The sequence below is a fragment of the Camelina sativa genome, chromosome 14 (assembly GCF_030686135.1).
Source record: "Camelina sativa cultivar CO46 ecotype springtype chromosome 14, ASM3068613v1".
In the NCBI taxonomy this organism is placed as follows: domain Eukaryota; kingdom Viridiplantae; phylum Streptophyta; class Magnoliopsida; order Brassicales; family Brassicaceae; genus Camelina; species Camelina sativa.
Window position 1 is genome coordinate 1,595,379 of NC_141893.1, and position 20,248 is coordinate 1,615,626.

At 36.9% G+C, this 20,248-nt stretch overlaps 7 protein-coding genes and 1 non-coding gene across 11 annotated transcripts; 4 read left to right on the forward strand and 4 right to left on the reverse strand.

The window, feature by feature from the left end:
- The first annotated feature begins 410 nt into the window (after positions 1-410).
- LOC104738966 (casein kinase 1-like protein 13) lies at positions 411-4,278 on the forward strand. The gene is made up of 14 exons (XM_010459187.3): positions 411-1,162; positions 1,261-1,301; positions 1,452-1,521; positions 1,624-1,772; positions 1,857-1,952; positions 2,034-2,104; positions 2,243-2,304; positions 2,428-2,491; positions 2,579-2,663; positions 2,811-2,937; positions 3,041-3,126; positions 3,216-3,279; positions 3,562-3,698; positions 3,848-4,278. Exons 1-14 carry the CDS (start codon positions 1,087-1,089, stop codon positions 4,124-4,126), a joined length of 1,407 nt encoding a protein of 468 aa, XP_010457489.2. The 5' UTR covers positions 411-1,086; the 3' UTR covers positions 4,127-4,278.
- A 1,313-nt stretch (positions 4,279-5,591) lies between these two features.
- On the forward strand, positions 5,592-6,417 carry LOC104743140 (uncharacterized). The gene has a single exon (XM_010464253.2). The coding sequence runs from the start codon at positions 5,696-5,698 to the stop codon at positions 6,209-6,211; it is 516 nt and encodes a 171-aa protein (XP_010462555.2). The 5' UTR covers positions 5,592-5,695; the 3' UTR covers positions 6,212-6,417.
- Positions 6,418-7,590: 1,173 nt separating this feature from the next.
- LOC104743141 (CRIB domain-containing protein RIC3) lies at positions 7,591-9,173 on the forward strand. Its single transcript, XM_087484869.1, has 3 exons — positions 7,591-8,266; positions 8,365-8,468; positions 8,560-9,173. The coding sequence occupies exons 1-3, from the start codon at positions 8,212-8,214 to the stop codon at positions 9,064-9,066; spliced, it is 666 nt and encodes a 221-aa protein (XP_087340995.1). The 5' UTR covers positions 7,591-8,211; the 3' UTR covers positions 9,067-9,173.
- LOC104762256 (large ribosomal subunit protein bL28c) lies at positions 8,510-10,184 on the reverse strand. 4 transcript variants are annotated; one of them, XR_015580208.1, is made up of 4 exons: positions 9,924-10,184; positions 9,454-9,717; positions 9,093-9,132; positions 8,510-9,013 (listed from the first exon to the last, which is right to left on the reverse strand). XR_015580208.1 is itself a non-coding variant. In XM_087484872.1 (3 exons), exons 1-2 carry the CDS (start codon positions 10,117-10,119, stop codon positions 9,485-9,487), a joined length of 429 nt encoding a protein of 142 aa, XP_087340998.1. In that variant the 5' UTR covers positions 10,120-10,184; the 3' UTR covers positions 8,510-8,929; positions 9,454-9,484. The 4 variants fall into 4 exon arrangements, 3 of the variants coding, with proteins under 3 accessions (XP_087340998.1, XP_087340997.1, XP_087340996.1); XM_087484872.1 differs by lacking the exon at positions 9,093-9,132 and having other exon boundaries at positions 8,510-8,929; XM_087484871.1 differs by lacking the exon at positions 9,093-9,132.
- A 109-nt stretch (positions 10,185-10,293) lies between these two features.
- LOC104738968 (protein unc-13 homolog) lies at positions 10,294-15,072 on the reverse strand. Its single transcript, XM_087484868.1, has 8 exons — positions 14,819-15,072; positions 14,276-14,391; positions 13,323-14,106; positions 12,568-13,235; positions 12,282-12,495; positions 11,729-12,184; positions 11,459-11,645; positions 10,294-11,382 (listed from the first exon to the last, which is right to left on the reverse strand). Exons 3-8 carry the CDS (start codon positions 13,935-13,937, stop codon positions 10,415-10,417), a joined length of 3,108 nt encoding a protein of 1,035 aa, XP_087340994.1. The 5' UTR covers positions 13,938-14,106; positions 14,276-14,391; positions 14,819-15,072; the 3' UTR covers positions 10,294-10,414.
- On the reverse strand, positions 14,951-15,068 carry LOC147927753 (U5 spliceosomal RNA). The gene has a single exon (XR_015581233.1). It is a non-coding gene; the product is annotated as a U5 spliceosomal RNA (small nuclear RNA).
- Positions 15,073-15,266: 194 nt separating the features above from the next.
- LOC104738970 (large ribosomal subunit protein uL14x/uL14z/uL14y) lies at positions 15,267-16,735 on the forward strand. The gene is made up of 3 exons (XM_010459195.2): positions 15,267-15,373; positions 15,474-15,758; positions 16,476-16,735. Exons 1-3 carry the CDS (start codon positions 15,361-15,363, stop codon positions 16,598-16,600), a joined length of 423 nt encoding a protein of 140 aa, XP_010457497.1. The 5' UTR covers positions 15,267-15,360; the 3' UTR covers positions 16,601-16,735.
- Positions 16,656-18,768, reverse strand: LOC104738969 (uncharacterized). Its single transcript, XM_010459193.3, has 3 exons — positions 18,493-18,768; positions 17,030-18,065; positions 16,656-16,950 (listed from the first exon to the last, which is right to left on the reverse strand). The coding sequence occupies exons 2-3, from the start codon at positions 18,014-18,016 to the stop codon at positions 16,795-16,797; spliced, it is 1,143 nt and encodes a 380-aa protein (XP_010457495.1). The 5' UTR covers positions 18,017-18,065; positions 18,493-18,768; the 3' UTR covers positions 16,656-16,794.
- Positions 18,769-20,248: the final 1,480 nt, after the last annotated feature.

The following is a 20,248-nucleotide window of genomic DNA, read 5'->3' on the forward strand; positions in this document are numbered from 1 at the left end:
TCTACTTAATTTATTTTTATTTCACAATAGATAAAAACAATGTGGTTGGTTATAAAATTGGGAAAACAGTAAAAATTAATAGATTTATTTTCTAGTGCAGAGGAAATTGCATAGAGATACTTGAGAATTTAATAATGCCGACGCAAAAGTAAGGGGAAAAAAATAATATATATATTCTCTATCAGCCTATGTATATAATATATGGACAGTTTAAATATAGATAGGTGTGTGGTGATGGTTAAGAAATAAAAGGGCATCCAATTCCAAACTTAATAAATATGTAATTTTACACAAGAATATTTGTTGTTGTTATTATATGGTGTGACTGAGATGTTTTTTACCATTAGTGCCAAAATAATTAATAAAAAAATAGGGTAAGCTTTATGTAAAAATTATTAATTAAGGCATGTGGAGAGAGCTTAATCTATCCAAATTAAGTACGCAACTTAAGCAAAGGGTTGTTGTTGACCTTTCTTGTCTAATTCATTCAAGATGAGGCTAAAATTTATTTAAATAAAATTTTAAAAAAAAATCTCAACTTTTTTTTTTTTTTTTGGTGAAATTTCCTAGAAATAAAAAAAAGTAAAATCACTCAGGCAGGTCTATCCATATCAGATTTCTCCATCTTCAAAAAACGATAACTTTTTTCTCGCCGCGTTTTTATTTCGTCCTTCTTCTTTCTAATTTCTTGAAGAAAGATTCTTTGATTTTGCTGCTCTGATCTGAAGTCTGAAGCTTTTTTTTTTTTGCTCGATGATGATGATGGTTAGGTGTAGTAGATTTGTACTAATCTCAGTTTGGTTGTAGCACAAGCTTTTTAAGTATTTAGGTTAAAAATCGATTTGGGTTATTCATCCAAGCATCAAAAGCTTCCTTTTTTTTTTTTTGTGAATTTGTTTCTTAGGGGTTTTTTTTTTTAGTTTTCCTTGTTGTGCTTTTGTGATCATTCTTATAACTAGAAGAAGGGTCTTTTAGGATCCACTCGATCGGCTTTTTAGGCGACGCGATTTGTGATCTGTGTTAAATTGGGAGAACAAAAAAGTCTACTTTTTTTTTTTTTTTTTTATTCATAAAAGGAGATAGATAATGGATCGTGTGGTAGGTGGTAAGTTCAAGCTCGGACGAAAGCTTGGAAGTGGTTCCTTTGGTGAAATTTTCCTTGGTTTGTTTCTTTTTCTTTTTTTTTTTAATATAGATATTCTTCTTCTCCCTTTGTTTATGTCTCTACTTTTCCCAACTCTTGGATTTGTTTTGTTTCAGGAGTGAATGTACAAACTGGAGAAGAAGTGGCTGTTAAGCTCGTAAGTTCATTATTATTTTCTCTCTTAATCATCACTGTTTATATTAGGGTTGAGCTTTATGATATATAATGCAGTGTTTATGTGCTTAGTTCTTGTTCCTTGTTTGTCTTAGCGTATAAACTTGATTTTGATATGTGCTTCTTCACGCAGGAACCTCTCCGAGCTAGGCATCCTCAGCTTCATTATGAGTCGAAGCTTTATATGCTTCTCCAAGGAGGAAGTAGGTTTTGTGTTTTATGTTCACTCTCGACTTCAATTCTTACAGTCTTCTTTCTGTTTATTAATGTATATATGCCTTTCTTTTTTTTTTTGGTTATTGAAGCTGGTATTCCTCACATCAAATGGTTTGGGGTTGAGGGTGAATTCAACTGTATGGTGATCGACCTTCTTGGCCCTAGTATGGAGGAATTTTTCAACTATTGCAGTCGATCTTTCACTCTAAAGACTGTTCTCATGCTCGCTGACCAGATGGTATATACATATATTTTTTCCTGCCTTCTCCCACACTGTTTGATTACATGTTGTTCACTTTGGTTTCGATTTTAATTTCGCCAGATTAATAGAGTCGAGTATATGCATGTACGAGGGTTTCTTCATCGTGATATTAAGCCAGATAACTTTTTGATGGGTCTTGGACGCAAAGCAAACCAGGTGAGTTTTATAAGACTACTGTCTGAGAGCTTCAAGCAAGGATACATTTGGTTTATATTATCTTTGTTTCTTCCTTTGCAGGTGTACATCATTGACTATGGGCTTGCGAAAAAGTATAGAGATCTTCAAACACACAAGCATATTCCATACAGGTACACACTTTGTCTCCTCATGTTTAGAGAATACAGCTCGTGTTTCAACTCACAAACTTCTACCCATATGAAACTGCCAAAGTACACCTGTTTTCTTAAGTGAATGTCACTTTGTTAATCGAGAGTTTTACTTCTTAGGGAAAACAAGAATCTTACAGGGACAGCTCGATATGCAAGTGTCAATACCCATCTTGGAATTGGTGAGTTTTATCCCTGCTTCTCACTATTTTTCTTTGCTTTCTCCATCAGTTTGTATGTAGTTGAGAGGACTTGTCACTCCTCAGTTCCTTAATTAATATTTTAATATAATTACTCTTACACAGAGCAAAGCAGAAGGGATGATCTTGAATCTCTTGGCTATATGCTTATGTATTTTCTTCGAGGAAGGTAAAGTGATAAACCTGTGTGTTTTTTTCTTTTCTTTCTTGTCTTCCTATTATGAAACTTGTTCCTGATCCTTAATTTCTGTTTCAGCCTCCCTTGGCAAGGCCTTCGTGCAGGCACCAAAAAGCAGAAGTATGACAAGATCAGTGAAAAGAAGAGGCTTACACCAGTGGAGGTATTGTTTTCGTCCATTAATTAAAAAACTTCTATGGTTTATTGACTTAAGTTCTGAAGTTGTTGTACTATTGAAGTACTAGAGATAATCTTAACCTTCTGAGATGTTCGGCGTTTATAATTACAACCTTAAAATTGCCTTTGGCAGGTCCTTTGTAAAAGCTATCCACCTGAGTTCACATCGTATTTTCTCTATGTGCGTTCATTACGGTTTGAAGACAAACCAGATTATTCATACCTAAAGAGGCTTTTCAGAGATCTGTTTATCCGAGAAGGTTAGGAAATTGTCGAAAATACTTATCTGCTGCTGTGCTTATTTTTATATAACTTTAACCAAAAAAAACACTCAAGAAATTGCTTTGATTCTTATATCTGCAGGTTATCAATTTGACTATGTATTCGATTGGACAATATTGAGGTATCCACAGTTTGGCTCCAGTTCCAGCTCCAATTCCAAACCAAGAGTAAGTCTGTTCTGAAGCTATATTTTCGGAATTGTTATCATTTTTAAATAGAGTATCAACCGTCTCACGCTTTTCCTCTGTTCCAATAGCCAAGCTTAAGACCTGCTATGAATTATCCAGTACCATCTACCGACAAAGCGGAGAAGCCTTCAAGTAAGCATTAGCTTTTAAAAAACCTGCTTTGCTTCATACTATTTCTTAACTTTACAATCACTGGTAGAGTAACTCTTTATTCTTGGCCCAAGTTTCCTTGTAACTGTTCTTATTCTGCGTTTACTTGATTTGGTTTTGTGCTAAATTAAACTGTCTTCTCTCTGGTTAAAGATTGTTATGCCATGCTTAAAATTAATGATTCAGTTCAGGAACTGGTACACAGCTTTAACGCTTGTTGAAGGAACTTAGATATTAACAAACTTTCCTCTTAACTATATACAGTTGGGCAGGACAGTCGCGAGAGGTTCTCAGGTGTTTTCGAGGCATACACTAGAAGAAATGGTTCAGGAACTGGCGTTCAAGCTGATCGATCTAGTAGACCAAGAACCTCGGAGAATGTTCTTGCATCCAAGGATACGGTTAGTATTGTACATAAAAAAAGAGAAACATTTCTATTTCCTTTTTTCATAAACCTCAAGATCCAAGACTGAAATTGTCCTAATTATGTTTGTTGAATACATTTTGTGAATTTTCACACAAAGTACCTTTATTTGTTTGGTTGAATCAGCAAAACCAGGAGAGGCCAATCTCTTTATCTAGGAACCAGAGTTTAACAAGAAAAGCAGTTGCTGGGTCAAGTGTTCGAGCCACTTCCTCGGCTGATTTCACAGAGAATCGATTGAGTAGACTCGTCCCAAACAATGGTCGGTCCTCTACAACTCAGAGGACCCAGTTCGCTTCTTCATCCTCATCTTTAGCTATGAAGGCTGCTCCAGCAAGAACTGCTCGTGACATTACGCTCCAGAGCCTCGAGCTCCTCAGTATTGGGAACAGCAAGAGGAAGTGACTGGCTGAAATTTGCATCCCGCCAGATTCACAGTTGGTTCATATTTTTATCCATCTTTGTTTGAGAAATTATTATTAAGGAAGAAACATACATGATTTGTTTAAAGATATGTGATATATATAATTTATACATGGCTTTACTTTATACGATCATCAGTGTTGTTCATATGTATTTTGTTTAATTTATATATTTCTCTATACCACCAATGTATTGAATGGTGCGTTTAAATGTGTATCAACTCTAAAGAATTTGAAACCAAGTCATATACATCATTCTTGTAACAAGAAATTATTAATTAAATTAATTTCTCTAAACAATTATGGAGTGGTAAAACAGGAAATAAATATAACTTTACTTTACTTTTATTTCATATTATCCAGTTTAAATTTTACAGTAATGAAAAATGAATTAAGAATTCAAATAAAATAATGTAATTACATGTTAACTGGACCAATAACCATAGAAATAATTTTTTTGTCTATGGAATAAAATCTCATGTACAACTAACCATTATAATATACAAAACGTGTGACAATTGATTATTAAGTATATTGGTGAAGTTTTGTTACAAAGTATTTTTTTTTTGTCGTTAATTACATCCTTGGAGAAATATATTACAAAGTAATTAGATTATAAAAAATGATAATTAGATTACATCGTTGGAGAACATGATAATTATATTATATAAAAATTAGATCACGGAACTTACTAATTAATTTAGCAATTTCTCATAAACAAAGACGGTTCTGAAAATATTTCTAGTATTATATGAAATAATTGTGCGGACCGTCACTTTTGTATTTGACCATGACTGATACTCTCCGCATAAGCAAATAAATCCCATAAATAAATTCAAAGACACATAGATAACACAAATTTGGGATAGATAACATCATAAAATGAAATATTTCACGTTGAAGGAAGACTATAAGCACAGAATTCATTTCAATTAGTTAATATATACCAGAATAGATGATTAAAACTAATTAGGATTTTCCCAATATATAGAAAGCTGTATATACAGACTTTACAGTGGAGCAAAGAACTGCATAATGTGTATTTGAATTAAAAAAATGTTTTTCCTAAAAGTGGTTGATTAATTTCCAACAAAATAATCAACTTCCCATTAATTAGTATCCTTCCCAAAACGAAAACAATCATTATTCTTAAATTTTAATTTGTATTTACCTTTAAATTTTTCCTTACAATGTTTGACTACTTTATATGTCTAGATATACCTATCTATATATCTTCATTTTCTTTATAGAAAACATTTACAGAAAAAAATCCTGAACTAAATTCATGCATGATATTAGAACATGGTAAACGAAATGCATGCATGATATTATAGATAATAAATCCATCGTCATCATCATCATCAAAAGTAAGACAAAAATAACACATATGGAAAAATATATTTCCTCATATAGTAGTCTTAGTTGGCGTCAGCTCTTCTCCTTTTCACTCATAAAACTTGTGTATATAGTTGAAATAGATGTGTCTTAGGTTCTTCATCCCTCATTTTTTTTTTCTCTTGCATCTTCTCATTAATACAAAGCATCAAACCTAATGAGGCCATATTCAAAGCCCCAAGAATGCGGAGTTTGTAAGCGAGTCTTCATATCACCACAACACCTAATCGCACACATCAACGCTTTTCACTCCAATCGCCATTTCCCCACCCTCGCTTCCCCAGCCGCCGCTTCACCCACCACCTTCCGCCACTACTCCAACCAGCTCATGAACCGGAACCGGAACCCTAATCCTCTTGCTTTTCAGGCGAGGACTCATTTGGATTACTACCGTAGTGGTTATTTGGATGATCAAGGGAACTTTCATAAAGGGTTTCCACCGGCGCCGGCGGCTATGATGACTCCGGCCAGGAAATATAAGTTTTTGCTGCTGAAGACGCCTAAGATATCGAAGACGCCGAAGCTGATAGATCTTTTTCCGGAGGAGACGTCATTGGAATGCATCCGTACGCTGCCGCTTCTTTGCCAGCTGGAGCAACGGAGACCGGAGGAAACTGTGACGGAGAACGGTGGAACCAACTCGAGTTACATCGACTTGTCATTAAGGCTATGAGCCTATGATGACTCTTTTGTAGTAGACTTGTCCGGTTAAATTAATAAAAATAAAACAAGAAAAATATGATTCTCGATTGGAGAAAATTAGGATTGTATGATAAGTGCTATGTCTTTGTTGTCGTTGTTTTAACAGTTCTTTGGACTGATTAGTGTATTATATTTGTGTTTCTTTTCGGATATTATTGTGTTTTTCATTTTTCACCATATTTTCTTGTTATATCTTTTGACCATGATTATTAATTTATTATGAGATTCATGACTAAATTGAGTAAGTGCGTACAAGTATATTTATTATTAGATTAAAGAACGTACAACTCAAACGGAGAAACAACAAGTGTATGTGCCTTATGTGTTGTGAAGAAATAGTTTGTATACACATTTTTGGGGCTTAAGATTATATGCCACTTTTTGGGGCTTCCTTTGCCACTTTCAAAAGTTAGTTTGCAAGAGTAATTATCACATTTTATAACTAATTTAGGAACGTAACATGTTTTTATCGTATATTAGATTTATACTCCTTGGCCATTCCAGAAGAGAGAAGACAGTGTGATTTGATTTAACAGATTTGGACGCTGATTTGATGTTGACATTCATTTATATGCATTTGTTTATAAAATCTTATTTTTTGGGTCTATAATATTACTGTTATAATAAATTAATAATATATACATTGAAGAGTTAACAGTCCAAATTAATAAATTGTTTTTATTAATAATTAATATATGGAAGCTAATATTTAAATTGAAAGAAAGTAAAGATGAATTAATAACAATTAATTTGAATAAATGACGCCATATATTATCTTCTTATAATTACACGGATACTAGTACTAAATTACTAATATATTACTCTTGGAAAAGAATAATTAAGTACCAGTGTAATATACCAAGTCATTATAATTTTTAATGAGTCTATTAAATATCATCATATCTAAACTTGATAAATTTTAAATAAAATGCAGATGAAATAACTTCCTTTAGACTATTATATCATTCAAGTTTTCAGTTTTTTTTTAATATATTAATGAAGTCAACTTTATAATATCTCAAAAATATTTGTCAATACATCTATCAGAAAAAAAAAGAAAAAAATTACTAATTTATTAATTAGTAAAAATATATATCATTTATAACATTTAAATGAAATTTGTGAATAATTTAGCCAATTGTATAGTGCCAGATATGTCAAGGTAATAATAGTGATATTAATAATTTAATGAATGGACATCAGATAGGTGAAACTGTTTTTCTTTATGGAAATTTATATTAACTTTTGGAGTATTATAAATAGACAATTAACATAAAAATGAGACAATATATTTGGAAGACTAATTTCAATTTGGAGATATATATTAAAATAATTACATATGGAACAATCAAAGTAGACAACTTAACAGATTAGAAAATAGAAGATGGTAAAGAGGCTACAGATTGCATTGATATCTTAGCAAGTCTGAGTTTAAATTTATGCAATCTATCTTATATCTTTTCAGCGTAGTTTTAATGTACCGTATCTAGGCTTCTTGACAAAAGCAAATGTTGTTGTTGTTAACTAGTTTTGTCAAAATGCGATTACGCAAAGAACTTTTGTGTGAGTGAGAGTGGTCTTGTCTTCTTCCTCTCGGCCCGTAAAAACCTCTCGTCGACTAGTTCTTTTTTAATTTTTAACCACCAACGAAAAATTAGTTCTTAAAATATATATAAACAGTAAAAATAATAGCCTTGACAAGGTTTTTTTTTTTGGGTTAAATAAAATATAGTGATCTTCTTCTTCGTCTTCTCTCAACCAAGAATTTGTCTGAAACCTATTCTTTCTCTCCTTCTCTCTCTCTCTTTCTTTCCAGTTCCTTTCACAATTATTTCGAACATGAAAATCAATACCATCGAGGTTTGAACTCTCTCTAATCTCGTTCGATGTTTAAATTTGTTCTTTGTTAGGGTTTGGCACATTCACATAGTTACAGCATCTGAAGTTCTACCGGAAACCATTCCTCCCGAGATGGCGACCGTGAAAGGCCTTCTTAAAGGCCTTCGCTACATTACTCAAATTTTCGGTTAGTCTCGTAAAATGATTCACAACAACATTATAACCTTTTCTTGTAATACAAGTCACAACTCTGTATATATATATAAAGATAGATTCTAATTGCAGACGAAGATAAAGACAAGGATATGCAGATCGGGTTTCCTACAGATGTGAAGCATATCGCCCACATCGGATCTGACGGTCCCGCAACCAATAATACGCCAAGCTGGGTATGGGTTGTACACAAATTCTACTTATTTTGCCGACCGTGTATGTAAAAGTATACTCATCATTGGTATATATTTTTTTTTTTAAATGTAGATGGGTGACTTCAAACCTCAAGAAAATGAGAATGCTCAAGTAGTTTCTCGAGGAGATGCCAATAACAACAATCAAATAGGAGAAGGAGTTGGATTACAAGAGTTGTTGCCTCCTCCTGAGAAACCGAAGCATAAGAAGACGAGGCGTAAATCCGAGACGGTCTCACAAAACGGTTCACCAACTAGGCGAAACAGCAGTGCATCAGCATCAGATATGCAACCTAAGCACTCAAGACGTCACCACAGGAGTAGGCACGGGTCGATAGATTCATCGCATGATCCATCAGTTAGGAGGAGGCGTGTTGTCTCGGTTGCCAATGACATGGAAGGTTCTTACCCTCTTTCAGACGGTTCTTCTACTACTAGAAAGTCTACAACACGTCATAGGAAGCCGAAAGGATCAGGAGGTGGAGGAGAGCTATCGATGAAGAAGACGAAAGGGAAAACCGATAATCCTATTGTTCAATCAGTCGATAAATGTAATGATAGTATCAGCGACAAAGACTAAAACACACACAGGATGGTTTTGGTCACCTATGTTGCGTGTCAATTGTCTCTCGTCAGTCTTTCTTAACTGTTCCACAGAGAAAAAACTTATTTGTTTCATAAACAAAATGGTTAACCCACTTGCCAAGTGATGAAATCACAGGATAAATCCTGGTTTAATGATCAAGAACAATTTGGTGACAAGAGCTACAAAAGTTGGATTTGAAACATTTTACCATTTCAATGACTCTACTGAAAAACGATTCAAATCACTGCTTTAAATAATCTAAATAGTTTGGCAATGCTAGAAGAGATGGACTAGACATTGGGGATTGAACAAACCGGACAATGCCAAGAATGGGACAAAGCTCAACTATTGCCAAAAAAGAAGAAGACTACAGAAACATACCTCATCTCATCATTAGATGAATCTACAGTTTCTACTTCTTGCGAAGATCTATGCCAGCTTCTTTGGCAACAGCATCGAGCCCGTTTTTCTCAATGGTCTTCAAGGCCTTGGTTGATAAACGAAGTTTGACAAAACGTTTGCCAGCTTCCCACCAGACTTTTTTGTATTGCAAGTTAACGAATTGCAACTTCTTCGTCTTGTGGTTTGAGAAAGACACTTTGTTTGCTCTGTTTGCTTTCTTCCCAGTAAAAGGGCAGATTCGTCCTGAGACGCACATGAGACAATAATACCAAAACAGTTTTAAAATTGAAATCTTTCATAAACTCCTATTCGCAATTCAAGACTCGAAGCATTGATGAACTCTACTCAATGTTAAGACAACGGAAACCCCAAAAAAATTCAAACTTTATAACACAAATTGTTGAACCCTAATAAAAGTAAGTCAGGAATAAGAATGGAGAGAAGCGTACGAGCGACGATGGGTTGAAGAAGAGAGGGAGCGGAAGGTAAAGCTATGCAATTGATGACATCACTGTAACCATATGAAATTCTTACGCCGCTGAGTTGAGAAGTGAGAAACCCTAATTCCGTTGATTTCGCCACTGATTTCGGCTGAGATACGGAAGCAATCTTCAGCCAAGGCCCTTGCGTCACCATTGTCGCCATTGTTGTTACAGAATCTAAAACAAAGGATAACGCTGCTACAGCCAACAACAGTCAACAGGTAAGGAAGAGGACGAGAGGATATAATGGGCGGTACGACGTCGTTCTGATTATCACACTGTTGTAACTCGGTTATCTCTAAACCGGGTTTTATGTCTAAAACCACAAAAAAAAACATTTACTAACGAACAAGCAACTTTGTTTTGTAACTCTTAAATCTCGAAACACATATACAAATTACAACAGATCATAGGATAGAGGAAGATGACATTTTTAATATATTTTTGAATAACTTGTGTCATCTTCGTTTTCCCAATTGGAACGATTTTTTCAAAAATTGATTAGCGACACGATCGTTTCTATAGCAAAGAACTCGCAAAATCGTGTTTGGATCCGACCTATTCCATCGTCCAGTTGTTGGAGGCATGGGGAGTTTTTGTCCGGTCCCGACCAATCCCATTCCGCTTGACTCGCATGTCACGATGCTGAAGTCTTCCATAAGTTGTTCTGTTGGTTGTCCCATAAGTTGAATCACTCCTTCAACTGTCTCTGCCTCTCGATCCACCACTTCTTCAGGGATAAGTCCTTCGCCGCACGTGCAATAAACCTTCTTTAAGCTCTCGAAATCTTCCTCGATCAAATCGTGATCCGTTCGATAGAAAACTCGGGAATGTCCTCCCGCGAGTAGAACCGTTAGAACCACTTCGAACGAAGCCTTCATGACTTCTCTCATCGCCAATGCTTGCGCTCGGTCCGCGAGAATCGCGGTCATTAACGTTAGGTTCTGTTTCATGATCCTCAACGCGGGTTTGATCCTCGCGTTAGCGACATCTCCGGTGTAGAGGCTTTCGTAGAAGACCGAGTATGAGTCGAGGAAGATTAATCGGTAGGCCGCAACCTCGGAGACATGTTGGGATGCAGATTCAATTCCCGCTTGAGTGAATTCGAAATACGAGGATGACTTGGTCAGTTCGCGGCAGCGTTTCCGCGTCGCGGGGAGGACCTTAGGGTTGAGCGAAAGGGCTTTGTTGAGGGAGTGAATTTGAGAGCTTAGGAAATGTAAAGTGTTGAGACGTATGTAGAGGCGCTGTGTTCCGCGGCTAGTGGAAGGACGTGGGTGGTTGCCAGGTAAGGCTTCACCGAGGTGGTTAAGTTCTTCTCCTGAGGCAGTACATGGAGTGGCTTTCTTCCATAGCTTCACGAATTTTGAGTCTCGGTTACCTCTTGTAAGTGGAGGAAGCGTAGGAATGTAACTCTGTTTTGAACCTGACAAAACCACCACCAATCAAACACCAATGATTGGTTCTATGAAAAAAGACATATTTTTTATTCTTGAACTCACCGCAAGATGCTACAAATGTGGTGTATTCTTGGAAGAGTTTTTCTAAACCTTCAGCAAGATCATGAACCAAATCCTCTGTAATCCCAATCGGGATCTCAAAGAATTCATCGATTGCATCATTCGCTAGCTTCATCAACTCTCCAGCAGATTGTGCATAAGGTTCTGATTTTGATTTTGGGTTCCATGTCTATAAGAAGAAAACAAAGAATGGTTAAAATAGATGATACATTTTGTATACTTGAGTTGCAAGTAAAGCTTTGATAAACATACTTCAGCTTCCTTTGCTCTGCTCAAGCAGTCTTGAACTGTTTTTAACTTCTCTTCAATCCATTGCCTTAGTAGTTTTAATATAATTGATTCGACTTCATACGGAACCATCTCTCTAACAAGCCCTTTGCCTCCATCTTCACATTCTTCTGAATCTTCAGCCACCATCTGCACAAGAACCTTCTCAAGCTCCCCTGCCGTTTGCAGAACTTCAACTGTCTCTTTAGTAATAGTTGATCGACCAGCTAAGTATTGCATCAAGATGGAACCATAACATTGATGAAGCGAAACAGAGGCGACTCCAGCTGCAACCATGTACCATCTCTTAAGTATCGGACTAAAACACTCGCGCTCTCGCAAAGCAAGATCCTCTGTCTCTTTAGCTAGCCGAATCAACATAGTTGCCGCTTCTTCTCCTTCCTCTGTTTCCGCGATTTCGGTCTTCATGTATTCTATAACCTGACACACAGTATAAAATAACAATGATATGAGAAACCTAACAGAAAGAGAGATTAAAATAAATAAACACACAAGTGATTTTTTTAGTTATAGTTACCTTTGAGAATGTGTTTTTAATAGATGCTCTTATATAGTAATCGACCCGATCCCCTGAAGAATCCACCAATTTCACATCACCTTTCTCTTGACTATTCCCTTGAGAGATTGTCACGTCCTCCCCCAAAATCTTAGACGAAGACAACGCTAATGGCAGAAGACTCTCGATCAATCCCACGTTCCCTCGTTGGAAATAATCATGATAGCTCAACAACCTATAATCACACATTCATAATCAGATTCAGTTTTGTGTGATCAAGTACACTTCAAAAGGCAAAAGGAAATACCTTTTTTCAGTCCATCCTTGCATTGATGCTAACGTCGAAGTCAAGAGCTTCACGTAAAGAGCCTCACGATCAGACTTCTTGGCGTCATTGGCAACTTCAGCCAACATGGCGTGAGAGGCACCAAGCAAGTCTGGCTCCATATGAGATGTCACAATGTATTGATGGAACAGAACCCAAGTGAAACACAAGTTATGCATAGGTCGTGTAATCCCCAACATTAACCATGTCTTCTTCATCAGTTCCAAAAGCTCATCAATCTCATCAAGAACCAACGTCTCATCACGTATGTCAAAAATCGACTGCAAAAGCGCCACATAGAGATGTACGTTGAGTGGGTATCCATCGGCCCAATGGCAAACCTCGGTGGTCGGGTTGCTATTGCGCCATGATAAGGGGGTGACAACGTTACAAAGTGTCGGCATTGTCTCTGAGGTTTTGCTGGTGTCAATGGGTTTTGTCTCGCTCTGGCGGATGATTTCTCGGAGACGCATTGCAAAGTTGTTGGCCTTATCAAGAGGGATTGATGGATGAAGGAGAAGGCCAGCTTCAAGGACTTTGAGTTGTCGTCTTTGCCAAATTTGATACTCATGTATATCACCAAACTCCGATGATTTCACGTGACGGAGCAGCTCTAAAGGAAGGATTATTGTCTCTGCTCGCCTACCCGTCTGGATGACAAAAATTACAAACGTTTCTTTAATAAATCATGAAGAAACAGAGTTTTCATTCATAATGGAGAAAACAGAGGAACTTACTTGGCCAACAAGCGTCCTCATTAGGGTTTTCCGAAGCCTAGTGTCACTCTGTTCCGTGACTTTCATCTGTTGCCTCATGATTTCTGCGGAGGTTAACGGTCGTAGAGGTCGAGAAGGTGGCACAGTCAGAAACCCAGCCCCGGGGCTAATGTGTCCTGAACCACCTCCAATGCTTCCATTATTACCAGGGGATGAAGGAGCTGACACGGCTCCCGCAAATGTCCCTACTGTCGACATTCGCCTAGACGGAGATCGTTTAAGCATCTTCAACCCTAACGCTCGTTTAACTCGGCTTGTTGGTGTTGTCACAACTTCTTTCCTCCCTAAAGATCCGAAGCCAGACCCGTTAGACGATCCAGATCCTCCTCCTCCTCCTCCTACTCCATCCCCTTGATGGTCACCACCATTGTGCTTCGAGTAGAACGTGAGAGCATTTCTACCTCCGAATCCAGGTGATGATCGACATGCCGCGAAAAAGATCTCATATGCGGTTTCACGGATCTCATCCCGATCAAGACCATCAAGCTTTCCAAATGGCCAGAGGAGATCAGTATCAGGACAAACCTCTAAGCCGGCCATTTCAGAAAAGGACTCCCTCCGAGAATGACGAACCATCACGGAGGGGAGGCAAGAAGGAAAAAGAACGACCAGACGGATTCGGGTTTAAGAATTCAAATGCACGAGGAGAGAGAAGGAGTTCTTCGTTTAATAAAGGGAAAAAATGAGAGACAGGAAGAAAGAAAAACAGAGAGAATTGAGGAGATGGAAGACAACTTGGAATAACCTAAACGACATCAAAAAAAATTTGTGCAAAGGAAGAAGAGAGGATGTGAGTAAAATGAGGAAGACTCATAAAATTAACCATAATTAGCAAATCTCCTATTCCTAGTAACTTCCTCAAAGCCAAATCTATTGTTTTTTATGTGTATTCTCTTTTTCATGTGATACACAACCTTAAAGAAAGGAAGAAAAACAAACAAAATCCAGCCTCGGTTTGTTTACAACAGATTCCAGCGTAAAACAAGTTTAAAACTTGTTACTCAACATACTGCAACTTCCTGTTTTTGATCTGTCCCAAGCAAAAAAAAAAAAAAAAAAGAGAGACATAGGTCAACAATACTCAATATCCAATTATGCAGCACTTAATTACCAAGATTTATTTAATTGGACATATGATCATCTCGCGATGAGATTGTTCCGAACTTCCAAGTATGGTCGACTATATTCAATCATGTGTTAATGTTAGGACAGAATAATTGATCAGTTCAATGACTCTTTTTTTAACTTTGAGAAAAAAAATGCAAATCTCACAACCTCATCATCCTCCTCCAGCAAATTCAGACTTATAATCGGCAAAAAAGGCTAAAATCATAATTGGGTTTTGAATAAAATAAATAACAAGTAACAAGTCCGGAAAAAATTAAACAGAGCAAAACAAATGACTCCGCCCAAACTAACAAAAGGCTAAACAACTTGTTCCTCTAGTATTAGCTAACCTTGGTTAAGAGACTAAGACCACCGACAGCCACTGCTCGGTATACCATATCTTCAAGTTTATCTACTCGAAGAAAGCTAACCGAGAGTAGAAAATTCTAACCAAGAGTACAAGATTAAACTGAGAGTTGTTGGGTCTCACGGTAAGTGAGAACCCTCCAAAAATAGGCGTATGCCACTTATCGTGAAGAGCACACGGTATTCTTTAGTAAAAGGCGAAAGAATAGTTCGCTTTGTGCTCACCACATGGCTGCGTGGATTGATAGTGAAGAGTGTGGTCAATTTATATTAGAGTCTCAGCTGTCCAACTCTTTCATCTTCCGATGTGGGACTCTCAAACAACTGACCAAAAGAACCGACACTCCTTTTGTAAAACTATTCGTGGGCTTTCATGGGCCTAAAATATTTAGAACTTGGGCTCAAAACGCAATTGTCATCTTCTTCCTTCTTAAGGCGAGTGAAACCCTAGAAGTAAATGCATCACTATAAATGACACCGGAAACCCTAAAACCATAACTACAGATATCTCTTCAAGCCGTCAACAATGTCGAAGCGAGGTTCGTGCTTTTCCTCTATTTAGTAGATCTGATACATTTTCAGTTAACCAATGTGCGTTGCTTTAGTGGGTGTTGTTGTTATTTGGATTATTTTGATTAGGGCGTGGAGGTACCTCTGGTAACAAATTCAGGATGTCACTGGGTCTACCAGTGGCGGCGACGGTGAACTGCGCCGACAACACCGGTGCTAAGAACCTGTACATCATTTCCGTGAAGGGTATCAAAGGTCGTCTTAATCGTTTGCCTTCTGCTTGCGTTGGCGACATGGTGATGGCCACCGTCAAAAAGGGTAAGCCCGATCTCCGTAAAAAGGTGCTTCCTGCTGTGATCGTTAGGCAACGCAAACCATGGCGCCGAAAGGATGGTGTTTTCATGTACTTCGAAGGTCAGTTTACTTGCTTTGATTCAACCCTAGCTTAAAGTTTGCATTTTTATTTCGTAGCTTCACATCAGGCTTAAGTCATGTATTCACCGAAACTTGTTAGAGGGTGTTTATACTGTTACAAGCATTGGTATAGTTAAGTTGTGTTCTATCGTTACAGATACTTTAATGCTTCAACGCTTGAATCTGCTCCATTTGAACTCCAAATTTGTTTTTGTGTTCTAGTTTGCTGCGTCTTTGATGTAGTTATGACCATATTTAGATTTAGATACTTGTATATTCCAGAGTTGTGTCATGTATGCATCGACACAGTCAGAGGGTGTGTAAATACAAAACAATATCTGGTAGACCTAGTGTGTTCTATCGTTACAGATACTCTTATGCTCAAACGCTTGCATCTGCTCCATTTGAACTCTACATTCTCAATTGTTTTCAAATGCTGGGTACTACTGATTGATTCTGTGATCGTAGTCAGTTATGTAGCTTATTTAGTTGACATCCACCAGGCTTAAGTCAAGTATCCACCGACACGTTTAGAGGGTGATGATACGGTTACAAGTCTGGAAAACTAAATTTGTGTCCTTCGTTACAGATGCTTTATTGCTTGAACGCTTGCATCTGCTCCATATGGACTCTACATGATGATCGCTATTTGTTTCCCATTTGTTATTGTGTATGAAATCAAGTACTGATGTAGTGATCTGTTCCTCTATTGTACAGATAATGCTGGAGTCATTGTCAACCCCAAGGGAGAGATGAAAGGTTCTGCAATCACTGGTCCTATCGGAAAAGAGTGTGCTGATCTCTGGCCAAGGATTGCTAGTGCTGCCAATGCCATTGTCTGAAGATTAGATCAGTCTTGCTTGCATTTGATGATCTGTCTAAATACAAATTTGAGAATTTTGGTAGCAATATATTTTTATTTCCTGACAATATGTATTGACTTTGAAATGTTTGGCTATTTAGACAATTTTTCCTCAGTTTCTCCTTTTCTGGTATTAACATCATATTGAAAATATGAAAACGCTAAACTAAATTATTACTGTAGATGCTTTGGTCGGTGGTTCTGGCAATGTATGAATGCCAAAGCAATTGAAAATGATTGCAAGATAGATAGATTTGCTTCGAATTGAACTATGTAAAGTCCTTCGTGAACATTCACAATCTTTAACCCAATGGTTTCATGCTTCGTTCCCTGAATCAATACGTTAAGATTACAAAATTAGTTTTTTGTAAGGGTTTAATCTCAGTTGAGGTTTAAATTGTATGTTTACCTCTATGAGAAGCTCGAGTTGGTCTTTTCGTGGTTGACCATTAAGATGGGTCAAGGAACAACCCAAGTCCCATCCTCCACAGTCACAGTGTCCTTTAGATTTCCATCTCTGTATCAAGCTCAAGGGTTCATCTTCAGGTCCTCCATGAACCCCTAAAGGAATCACAACATCCATACTTCTGACAGATGTTGAAGTTTCAGTCTCAGTAGCATCATTTGATTGAACCATCGGCTGCAATTTCTTCAAGAAGTTCAATCCCCAGCCTCCAATTTCTTCTCTAACCGTCTCTTGTTTCACAACCACAGCTAATGTTTCAAGATTTGTTGGAAGGTTGTTTTCCAAAAGATTCACCTGCCCAACATCAAAGCTCGGTTCTTCTTCGAATGGCTGATCCCAAGAACACAAATCAGGTATAAAACTTGTTCTGCTCAATCTTGAGATACCTCTAGTTTTCTTGACTACTTTTTTAGTTAATCCTCTGTTTGTCCCGTTACTCGGTATCTGATCATTGCTACTAAACAAAACAAACTCTCTCTCCGAAGACAAGGTCGATACTTTTATTCTACCAACTAGATGTGGTGAGGATGATGCTTCTCCTCTTTGTAGGTAGATCATATAAACACTTTGGTCTTCTACATAGCTTGCCACATAAACATCTTTCTGATTCTCCAATTTGAAAACAAAATGAGGCGTTCCATTGGCTCTCATAGTGAACTGAAGGCTTCCCTCGGTATAGTTTGACAAGAATGACGTTTTGCTTGATAATGGGATTACCTTTTTATGAATCTTTTCGGATTCAGTCTCATAGTTTTCTCCTACTTTGCTTGGAGAACTAGAGACCTCACATGATACTTTGGGACTGCTTAACCATTTTCCGATGCACAAAACCGACAAAGGATGTGCATCTTTCTGTCTAAACAAGTTCCTTGATGGATTCACATCATTTCTCACATTCAACAATGAATGGATTTGAGCATCACCCACCATCTCTATTGTCGAATCCGAGATAATCTCCAGTTTTTAAGCTGAACAGTATCTGAAAGACAAACAAAAGGTATAGACAAGGATGAGAAACAAAAAAGATTTGGACAGGATGAGAAACTTTTCTTGTGTAAGGACAGATTCTTATCTAAACTAGTATTACATTTTCAACACCAAATGCATATCCAAGATTGGAAATAAACTTCCAAACACACAAAATACAAAACTATAAAACAGAATTTGAAACCCAAAGCTACAAAAATGAGAGTTATGTTTAATAAAAAAAAAAAAAAAAATGAGAGTTATGGGTTATTAAGCTTTTCAACTGAAAAGAAAAACCTTACAAAAAAATGACAAATCAAAGATTCTCTGTTTCATGCAATGATCAAATTTTGATAAATCTTCAAGCTCAAATGGGAATAAAGTTTTGAGCACCCTTCAAAAAAACTAACATTTTTCATTTCAAAGCTCTTTTTTTTTACCTGGATTAAAACTGGATCAACGAAATAATTTTCGAATCTCCTAGTGGGTTATTTGATCTTTCTTTCGTCTGTCTTCACCAAATTTAAAATCATAAACAAGTGTTTCCCTCCTCTCTTAAGGAATCAAATGAGTAACAAGAAAGTGGGCAAAGCTTGGAAGCAACAAATAATATGAGAAATGGTGATCAAAGAAATGTGTATTGTACATATATAACCTAACGCGTTGTATCCACTTTTTATATCATTCTGATGTTTTCAATCTTCCACTTAAGTCTTGTTTTCACAACTTTTGGTTAATTGGCTTTTAGTGGGAGGTGCGTGTGTGTTCGTTCGGTGGATTTAAACAACACACACATGTCACTATCTCTTAACTTCTTTAATTATTTTTAATTTTGACCGCAGTTTTTGCATTATTTCAAGGTGCGGTCAACATGTTAAAATTATATTAGTACTAATTATATATATAAGAATTTATTTATATAATTGGTTGTCATCAAAAAAAAAGAAAATAAAAAACGCCTTAAATATATATATATATATATATATATATGATTAATTAAACGTTATAACATTATTGTCATTCTGATTTCGTTCTGCAGTATTTTAGTCATATTGTTTCGTTCGTATTTTTATCGTAATATTGTGATGTTTCAGTTTATATATATGTATATACACTCATGAATAATGTGTTTTATATTTTTTTTTTGTCAAAACGAATAATGTGTTTTATATATGATTGTAGATCCTGTGGGTAAAACATTAAACAAAACGGTCGATGCGTGAGATTAAAACGATAACAGCAAATTGGTAAACTAAATTATCTAATTTCTAACTAATTAATTCGTCTGCTAAAATTGAACACTTAGCTTAAATGGGGTATTGCTTAATCAGGTTCATGACCATCACACAGAACACGTAAAAACATATCTACTTGAATCAAAGATTTAGAGGTAGATATATCTAAAATAATTTGTCCACTTTCTAATGGAAAATATTTCCCTTAAATGATGATAAAATACGATTAAGTTGACGCATACGAATCGCCGACTCCAGTTCAACCTTTATTCAATTTTTGATCTTTAGTATTTAAAACGAACAAATAGGTACTGAGTATTAATCGTCATTGTTAGTGTTCGTGTTGTTGGATAGGATAATTTTATCTGGGCTCGGAGGTCTAGGTATTATCGGAGGTTGTACATCCGAACTGATTTCCTGCTTGTCCGAAATAGGTGTGACTACCATAGTCGGAGGAGTTTCCACAGGTAAAGGGCTGGAAGTAGTCGCGCGAGCTGCTTCTTCGACAGCCGTCTTTTTCATTGCTCTAGTAATGACGGTCAATGTTCCAACCGTATGCTCGGGTATTCGATAACTTCGACCGGGATAATTCTTGTCGTTGTCGGATCCGAAGTCGATGCTAATAATGCCAAGGCGTCTGCAGCTGAATTTTCACCTCGCGAGATCTTAGTGATTTCGAACTCGTCAAATTTCGCTGCTAATTCTTTGGCCGCGGCTAAGTATGCTTCCATGCGCCCGTATTTAGTCTCGTACTCCCCCAGAAACTGGTTGGTAACTAACTGTGAATCGCAAAAAGTTTGTAGTCTCCGGACCCCAATTACTACAGCGAGTATGAGTCCGCCTAAAAAAGACTCGTACTCGGCTTCATTGTTGGATGCATTGAAGGCCAGACAGAATGATTGCTCAATTACTTTGTCGGAGGGAGAAACGAGACGAACTCCGATTTCGGCGCCTGTTTTGG